This window comes from Coregonus clupeaformis, unplaced genomic scaffold, assembly GCF_020615455.1.
Source record: "Coregonus clupeaformis isolate EN_2021a unplaced genomic scaffold, ASM2061545v1 scaf0232, whole genome shotgun sequence".
In the NCBI taxonomy this organism is placed as follows: Eukaryota; Metazoa; Chordata; class Actinopteri; order Salmoniformes; family Salmonidae; genus Coregonus; species Coregonus clupeaformis.
This window is the reverse complement of record NW_025533687.1, coordinates 489188-499248: the sequence shown is the minus strand read 5'-3', so window position 1 is coordinate 499248 and position 10061 is coordinate 489188. Positions and strand designations below refer to the sequence as shown.

The following is a 10061-nucleotide window of genomic DNA, read 5'->3' as shown; positions in this document are numbered from 1 at the left end:
AGAGAATCCACTGATTAGATAACCCACAGATAACCTGCATGGGTCTGGCAGTAGGTATGCTCTCTGTATTAGGTGACAGATCACACACACACACCACACACACACGGAACACACACACACGGAACACACACACACACACGGAACACACACACAGAACACACACACACAGAACACACACACACACGGAACACACACGGAACACACACACACACGGAACACACACACACACGGAACACACACACACACACACACACACGGAACACACACACACACGGAACACACACACACACACACGGAACACACACACACACGGAACACACACACACACGGAACACACACACACACGGAACACACACACACGGAACACACACACTGAAATACGACATGGCCTGGCTAATAAAGCAGATGAAAGCAGCGAGGGAGATGAAGGTAACCTTTGGAGTGAAACTACATGAAGCCCTGTGAGTCTACTGATGACTGACACAGAAGGAGGTTTTGATCGCTCTATGATGCTGTGGATTGAAGTTGATGTTGCAGAGGAAGGTAGGGGTACGCTGAGGGAGGATTTGGGTTGCACAATTCTCTAAACATTGTCGGAAGTTGCCAGGTTTTTTTCTGAAATCCTGGTTGGCAGATTCCCAGACACAGGAGAGACGGGAACAAGTAGGAATAGAGTTTTAGAAGTTCGGGAGGTTAGTTGGAGGTTTGAAGAAGAGTCACTTACAATGAGAGGAGAGTCTCGGCCCATGGAGATCACTGTTCTGTTGACTGTTCTCAGGAGCTTCTCCATGATGATCTGGACATGCCACTGGGTAGGACCCTGGAGACACACACACACACACACACACACACACACACACACACACACACACACACACACACACACACACAATGGAGGAGGAGGATGAGAGGAGATAGGTCAGGTTGATATTTCACTTTTGAAATCTATAGACACAATGTTTTCAACAGTGTATGTTGATTTTTTTTATAAACTGGCTAGTTTGGGTCCTGGATGCTAATTGGCTGAAACAGTATAGTTTAACTGTGTATATATCAGACAATATATCACGTGTATGATGTAAAAATGCTTGATTACTGTTCTATTTATGTTTGTAGCCAGTTTATAATAGCAATAAGGCACCCTTGGGGTTTGTGGAATATGGCCAATATACCACGGCTAAAGGCTGTATGAGCTTCGTGTTGTACCTAAGAACAGCCCTTAGCTGTGATATATAGGCCATTATAAACTGGGTGGGGTCGAGCCCTGGACGCTGATTGGCTGAAACAGTAGTTCAACTGTGTGTCCATCAGACATACACCATGCGCATGACAAACCATGTATTATGTTGGTATACAGTCTATAAGAGCAATAAGGTACCTCTGGGATTTGTGGTATATGGTCAATATACCACGGCTAAGGGCTGTATCCATGCACGACGCAACGCGGAGTACCTAAGAACAGCCCTTAGCCGTGGTATATTGGCCATATACCACACCCCCTTGTGCCTTATTGCTTCAATATACCACAAACCCTTGAGATGCTTTATAAATGATTATGGTTAGTAATCTGTTGCTTTGCAAACGTCCTTAACACAAATACTGAGCTAAATTGTATGCTATATATATATATATATATATATATATATACACACTGCTCAAAGAAATAAAGGGAACACTTAAACAACACAATGTAACTCCAAGTCAATCACACTTCTGTGAAATCAAACTGTCCACTTAGGAAGAAACACTGATTGACAATACATTTCACATGCTGTTGTGCAAATGGAATAGACAACAGGTGGAAATTATAGGCAATTAGCAAGATACCCCCAATAAAGTAGTGATTCTGCAGGTGGTGACCACAGACCACTTCTCAGTTCCTACGCTTCCTGGCTGTTTTGGTCACTTTTGAATGCGGGCGGTGCTTTCACTCTAGTGGTAGCATAAGACAGAGTCTACAACCCACACAAGTGGCTCAGGTAGTGCAGCTCATTCAGGATGGCACATCAATGCGAGCTGTGGCAAGAAGGTTTGCTGTGTCTGGCAGCGTAGTGTCCAGAGCATGGAGGCGCTACCAGGAGACAGGCCAGTACATCAGGAGACGTGGAGGAGGCCGTAGGAGGGCAACAACCCAGCAGCAGGACCGCTACCTCCGCCTTTGTGCAAGGAGGAGCAGGAGGAGCACTGCCAGAGCCCTGCAAAATGACCTCCAGCAGGCCACAAATGTGCATGTGTCTGCTCAAACGGTCAGAAACAGACTCCATGAGGGTGGTATGAGGGCCCGACGTCCACAGGTGGGGGTTGTGCTTACAGCCCAACACCGTGCAGGACGTTTGGCATTTGCCAGAGAACACCAAGATTGGCAAATTCGCCACTGGCGCCCTGTGCTCTTCACAGATGAAAGCAGGTTCACACTGAGCACATGTGACAGACGTGACAGCGTCTGGAGACGCCGTGGAGAATGTTCTGCTGCCTGCAACATCCTCCAGCATGACCGGTTTGGCTGTGGGTCAGTCATGGTGTGGGGTGACATTTCTTTGGGGGGCCGCACAGCCCTCCATGTGCTTGCCAGAGGTAGCCTGACTGCCATTAGGTACCGAGATGAGATCCTCAGACCCCTTGTGAGACCATGCTGGTGCAGTTGGCCCTGGGTTCCTCCTAATGCAAGACAATATGTGGCTGGAGTGTGTCAGCAGTTCCTGCAAGAGGAAGGCATTGATGCTATGGACTGGCCCGCCCGTTCCCCAGACCTGAATCCAATTGAGCACATCTGGGACATCATGTCTCGCTCCATCCACCAACGCCACGTTGCACCACAGACTGTCCAGGAGTTGGCGGATGCTTTAGTCCAGGTCTGGGAGGAGATCCCTCAGGAGACCATCCGCCACCTCATTAGGAGCATGCCCAGGCGTTGTAGGGAGGTCATACAGGCACGTGGAGGCCACACACACTACTGAGCCTCATTTTGACTTGTTTTAAGGACATTACATCAAAGTTGGATCAGCTTGTAGTGTGGTTTTCCACTTTAATTTTGAGGGTGACTCCAAATCCAGACCTCCATGGGTTGATAAATTTGATTTCCATTGATAATTTTTGTGTGATTTTGTTGTGAGCACATTCAACTATGTAAAGAAAAAAGTATTTAATAAGATTATTTCATTCATTCAGATCTAGGATGTGTTGTTTAAGTGTTCCCTTTATTTTTTTGAGCAGTGTATATATATATATATATATATATATATATATATATATATATATATAACACACACAGTGGGGAGAACAAGTATTTGATACACTGCCGATTTTGCAGGTTTTCCTACTTACAAAGCATGTAGAGGTCTGTAATTTTTATCATAGGTACACTTCAACTGTGAGAGACGGAATCTAAAACAAAAATCCAGAAAATCACATTGTATGATTTTTAAGTAATTAATTTGCATTTTATTGCATGACATAAGTATTTGATACATCAGAAAAGCAGAACTTAATATTTGGTACAGAAACCTTTGTTTTCAATTACAGAGATCATACGTTTCCTGTAGGTCTTGACCAGGTTTGTACACACTGCAGCAGGGATTTTGGCCCAGTCCTCCATACAGACCTTCTCCAGATCCTTCAGGTTTCGGGGCTGTCGCTGGGCAATACGGACTTTCAGCTCCCTCCAAAGATGTTCTATTGGGTTCAGGTCTGGAGACTGGCTAGGCCACTCCAGGACCTTGAGATGCTTCTTACGGAGCCACTCCTTAGTTGCCCTGGCTGTGTGTTTCGGGTCGTTGTCATGCTGGAAGACCCAGCCACGACCCATCTTCAATGCTCTTACTGAGGGAAGGAGGTTGTTGGCCAAGATCTCGCGATACATGGCTCCATCCATCCTCCCCTCAATACGGTGCAGTCGTCCTGTCCCCTTTGCAGAAAAGCATCCCCAAAGAATGATGTTTCCACCTCCATGCTTCACAGTTGGGATGGTGTTCTTGGGGTTGTATTCATCCTTCTTCTTCCTCCAAACACGGCGAGTGGAGTTTAGACCAAAAAGTTTTATTTTTGTCTCATCAGACCACATGACCTTCTCCCATTCCTCCTCTGGATCATCCAGATGGTCATTGGCAAACTTCAGACGGGCCTGGACATGCGCTGGCTTGAGCAGGGGGACCTTGCGTGCGCTGCAGGATTTTAATCCATGACGGCGTAGTGTGTTACTAATGGTTTTCTTTGAGACTGTGGTCCCAGCTCTCTTCAGGTCATTGACCAGGTCCTGCCGTGTAGTTCTGGGCTGGTCCCTCACCTTCCTCATGATCATTGATGCCCCACGAGGTGAGATCTTGCATGGAGCCCCAGACCGAGGGTGATTGACCGTCATCTTGAACTTCTTCAATTTTCTAATAATTGCGCCAACAGTTGTTGCCTTCTCACCAAGCTGCTTGCCTATTGTCCTGTAGCCCATCCCGGCCTTGTGCAGGTCTACAATTTTATCCCTGATGTCCTTACACAGCTCTCTGGTCTTGGCCATTGTGGAGAGGTTGGAGTCTGTTTGATTGAGTGTGTGGACAGGTGTCTTTTATACAGGTAACGAGTTCAAACAGGTGCAGTTAATACAGGTAATGAGTGGAGAACAGGAGGGCTTCTTAAAGAAAAACTAACAGGTCTGTGAGAGCCGGAATTCTTACTGGTTGGTAGGTGATCAAATACTTATGTCATGCAATAAAATGCAAATTATTTACTTAAAAATCATACAATGTGATTTTCTGGATTTTTGTTTTAGATTCCGTCTCTCACAGTTGAAGTGTACCTATGATAAAAATTACAGACCTCTACATGCTTTGTAAGTAGGAAAACCTGCGAAATCGGCAGTGTATCAAATACTTGTTCTCCCCACTGTATATATATATATATTTTATACTAGTAGAATTGCTGAGAGAAAGAGATATTGTTTAACAAGTAATAAAATAAAGAAGATGGGGTGAGGATTTTGATGTGTGCTTGGGGTTGTTGTCTTGCTGGAAGATTTACTTGTGGCCAATTTTCAGGCAACCAGGTTTTTGGCTAAAATGTCCTGGTACTTGGTAAAGTTCACGATGCTGTTGACCTTAACAAGGTCCACAGGACCAGTGGAAGCAAAATAGCCCCATAACATCAAAGATCCACCACCATATTCTACCATGACATAAATCTTACCATAACACTACCATGTTTTACAGTAGCTATGAGGTACTTTTCTACATGTGTTTCAGTTTTTCCACGCCAAAGCCACCACTGGTGTGCATGGCCAGAGAGCTCTACTTTCATGTCACCTGACCACAGCACCACCTGGAGTTTGCTAAGAAGCCTGTGACATGACAGACCAATCAGATCTAATCTCTTGGCATTTCCCAAACCCTTCATTATCTCAGCCAATCATGGCTAGCCAGGAGGAAGGGCACAGCGAGCAGGGGGACTGGGGATCTAGGCTGTACACTAGCTAACGCTTCCACCACCCCAAACCTTCAATAATTCACAGCACTATTTTCACACACAACACACACACACACACACACACACACGGAGAAGCATCAACCCGTCTCCAATCTTTAAAGGTAGTATCTGATCTCTCCTCTCAATGCGTCAGGTATGACGCATAACATTATGCAATCCCAACAAGGCTCTCTCCTGTTGCTATACCATCTCTGAACTCACTCTGCCTTTGATTTCAGGACTGCTCTATTTCTTTAGTAACACAATAACTAAATGGGGTGCTGGGCTGAATGCATATAATATGGAGAGTAAGAATGAGTGCAGGGAATGGTTGAAAAAAAAAAAAAAACTATTGAGTGATGTTTTCTATGTATTGAATTATGGGAGCTCTGCCAATGAAACAACTGAATTATTGAAGGAAAGGTCCATGAAATAATCATTAGTTTCTAATACGGAACGGGATCACAGCAATTATATTAGAAAATCTGTAGTGCAGTAATGCACACCAGACATCCATCTAGCCTTCATTTCACTATGATGTTATATTTAATAGAGTGGACTAAGAAGAGATCAATGTTATATTTAGTAGAGTGGACTAAGAAGAGATCAATGTAATGGGATAAGGGATAAGGGAAGGGATCTGTCTGAATATAGGACACTATAGAACAGAGGGGTCTGAATAAAGGACACTATAGAACAGAGGGGTCTGAATATAGGGCACTATAGAACAGAGGGGTCTGAATATAGGGCACTATAGAACAGAGGGGTCTGAATATAGGACACTATAGAACAGAGGGGTCTGAATATAGGACACTATAGAACAGAGGGGTCTGAATATAGGACACTATAGAACAGAGGGGTCTGAATATAGGACACTATAGAACAGAGGGGTCTGAATATAGGACACTATAGAACAGAGGGGTCTGAATATAGGACACTATAGAACAGAGGGGTCTGAATATAGGACACTATAGAACAGAGGGGTCTGAATATAGGGCACTATAGAACAGAGGGGTCTGAATATAGGGCACTATAGAACAGAGGGGTCTGAATATAGGGCACTATAGAACAGAGGGGTCTGAATATAGGGCACTATAGAACAGAGGGGTCTGAATATAGGGCACTATAGAACAGAGGGGTCTGAATATAGGGCACTATAGAACAGAGGGGTCTGAATATAGGGCACTATAGAACAGAGGGGTCTGAATATAGGGCACTATAGAACAGAGGGGTCTGAATATAGGGCACTATAGAACAGAGGGGTCTGAATATAGGGCACTATAGAACAGAGGGGTCTGAATATAGGGCACTATAGAACAGAGGGGTCTGAATATAGGGCACTATAGAACAGAGGGGTCTGAATATAGGGCACTATAGAACAGAGGGGTCTGAATATAGGCACTATAGAACAGAGGGGTCTGAATATAGGGCACTATAGAACAGAGGGGTCTGAATATAGGACACTATAGAACAGAGGGGTCTGAATATAGGACACTATAGAACAGAGGGGTCTGAATATAGGACACTATAGAACAGAGGGGTCTGAATATAGGACACTATAGAACAGAGGGGTCTGAATATAGGACACTATAGAACAGAGGGGTCTGAATATAGGACACTTTAGAACAGAGGGGTCTGAATATAGGGCACTATAGAACAGAGGGGTCTGAATATAGGACACTATAGAACAGAGGGGTCTGAATATAGGACACTATAGAACAGAGGGGTCTGAATATAGGACACTATAGAACAGAGGGGTCTGAATATAGGACACTATAGAACAGAGGGGTCTGAATATAGGACACTATAGAACAGAAGGGTCTGAATATAGGACACTGTAGAACAGAGGGGTCTGAATATAGGGCACTATAGAACAGAGGGGTCTGAATATAGGACACTATAGAACAGAGGGGTCTGAATATAGGGCACTATAGAACAGAGGGGTCTGAATATAGGACACTATAGAACAGAGGGGTCTGAATATAGGACACTATAGAACAGAGGGGTCTGAATATAGGACACTATAGAACAGAGGGGTCTGAATATAGGACACTATAGAACAGAGGGGTCTGAATATAGGACACTATAGAACAGAGGGGTCTGAATATAGGACACTATAGAACAGAGGGGTCTGAATATAGGGCACTATAGAACAGAGGGGTCTGAATATAGGGCACTATAGAACAGAGGGGTCTGAATATAGGACACTATAGAACAGAGGGGTCTGAATATAGGACACTATAGAACAGAGGGGTCTGAATATAGGACACTATAGAACAGAGGGGTCTGAATATAGGGCACTATAGAACAGAGGGGTCTGAATATAGGACACTATAGAACAGAGGGGTCTGAATATAGGGCACTATAGAACAGAGGGGTCTGAATATAGGGCACTATAGAACAGAGGGGTCTGAATATAGGACACTATAGAACAGAGGGGTCTGAATATAGGACACTATAGAACAGAGGGGTCTGAATATAGGACACTATAGAACAGAGGGGTCTGAATATAGGACACTATAGAACAGAGGGGTCTGAATATAGGACACTATAGAACAGAGGGGTCTGAATATAGGACACTATAGAACAGAGGGGTCTGAATATAGGACACTGTAGAACAGAGGGGTCTGAATATAGGACACTATAGAACAGAGGGGTCTGAATATAGGACACTATAGAACAGAGGGGTCTGAATATAGGACACTATAGAACAGAGGGGTCTGAATATAGGACACTATAGAACAGAGGGGTCTGAATATAGGACACTATAGAACAGAGGGGTCTGAATATAGGACACTATAGAACAGAGGGGTCTGAATATAGGACACTACAGAACAGAGGTAGCGGTTGGTGTCTAGTGTAAAGCAGTGTGACGGTATCTTCATCAAATAGAATGACCAGACCAACGTGTTATAGGGTTCCTCACCCCGCCTGTGTTCTACTGTCTTTGTGTGTGTGTGTGTGTGTGTGTGTGTGTGTGTGTGTGTGTGTGTGTGTGTGTGTGTGTGTGTGTGTGTGTGTGTGTGTGTGTGTGTGTGTGTGTGTGTGTGTGTGTGTGTGTGTGTGTGTGTGTGTGTGTGTGTGTGTGTGTGTGTGTTCCTCACCACATCCCTCCTGTAAAGCACCTCCAGTATGTTACTCAGTAGTTGACAGCAGGCCTCCAGCTCCTCCTGTTTCTCTAGATGGAACTTCAGCTGCTCTGTCATCAGAGGAAGCAGGATCTCACGGCAGTCTGCAGGGAAACATACAGCACCAATCAGTCAGCACCAATCACCAAGCACCAATCAGTCAATCCATTCATCCATCCACCCATCCACCCACCCACCCATCCACCCACCCATCCACCCACCCACCCACCCACCCACCCATCCACCCACCCACCCACCCATCCATCCATCCACCCACCCAAACCCACCCACCCATCCATCCATCCATTCATCCATCCACCCACCCACCCACCCATCCACCCACCCACCCATCCACCCACCCATCCACCCACCCATCCACCCACCCACCCATCCATCCACCCACCCATCCATCCACCCACATCCATCCATCCACCCACCCACACATCCATCCACCCACCCACCCACCCACCCAGCCACCCACCCACCCATCCATCCACCCACCCACCCACCCACCCACCCATCCATCCACCCATCCACCCACCCATCCACCCACCCATCCATCGACACAAAGTACTAAAGTAAACCCCAATGAGGCTCCCCAAACATCATAATTGTACAACAACAACACCCACAACATCACCATACATCTTTCAGAGTGTGAACAATAGCTGTGATTCAATATATATATATATATCATTATGTTGCACAAACATATTGTACCATATATTTGACTAAAACTGAATTAGAAAACATCCGTTATCCATCTGTTTAAACAAGACAAATAAATAACCTAATCTTAGATCTGATACCCACCCCCCATCACATAGCATAATAAAACATTAACTCAAATGATTAAAACTCAACCAAAACGTGATGCGATTTAATAGCATCCCCTGACATTCAACATGTAATCATTTCCATACGCAAGGAGGTTGATTTCAGCTGACAGGCAGTCAGGAGAAAGCTGAGAAGACAGAGAGAGAGAGAGAAAGAAAGACAAAGAGATAGAGAGAGAGCGTGGGAGAGGGGGGGAGAGAGAGCAGGAGAGACAAAGAGATAGAGAGAGAGCGTGGGAGAGAGAGCAGGAGAGAGAAAGAGATAGAGAGAGCGTGGGAGAGGGGGGAGAGAGAGCAGGAGAGAGAAAGAGATAGAGAGAGCGTGAGAGAGGGGGGGAGAGAGAGCAGGAGAGACAAAGAGATAGAGAGAGAGCGTGGGAGGGGGGGGAGAGAGCAGGAGAGAGAAAGAGATAGAGAGAGAGAGTGGGAGAGGGGGGGAGAGAGAGCAGGAGAGAGAAAGAGATAGAGAGAGAGCGTGAGAGAGCAGGAGAGAGAAAGAGATAGAGAGAGCGTGGGAGAGGGGGGAGAGAGAGCAGGAGAGAGAAAGAGATAGAGAGAGAGCGTGGGAGAGGGGGGAGAGAGAGCAGGAGAGAGAAAGAGATAGAGAGAGAGCGTGGGAGAGGGGGGGAGAGAGAGCAGGAGAGACAAA

The 10061-nt window shown here is 45.6% G+C and overlaps 1 protein-coding gene across 6 annotated transcripts in view; it reads right to left on the bottom strand.

The window, feature by feature from the left end:
* Positions 1–343: 343 nt before the first annotated feature.
* Positions 344–10061, bottom strand: part of LOC121563319 (dedicator of cytokinesis protein 1-like) — a 236503-nt gene continuing 226785 nt past the window's right edge. For all 6 annotated transcript variants that reach the window (XM_045214288.1, XM_045214291.1, XM_045214290.1 and 3 more), the window contains 2 exons: positions 8553–8680; positions 344–820 (listed from right to left, as the gene is read on the bottom strand). In XM_045214288.1, coding sequence (XP_045070223.1) covers positions 584–820; positions 8553–8680 — 365 coding nt within the window. In that variant the 3' untranslated portion in view covers positions 344–583. The remainder of the gene's footprint in view (positions 821–8552; positions 8681–10061) is intronic.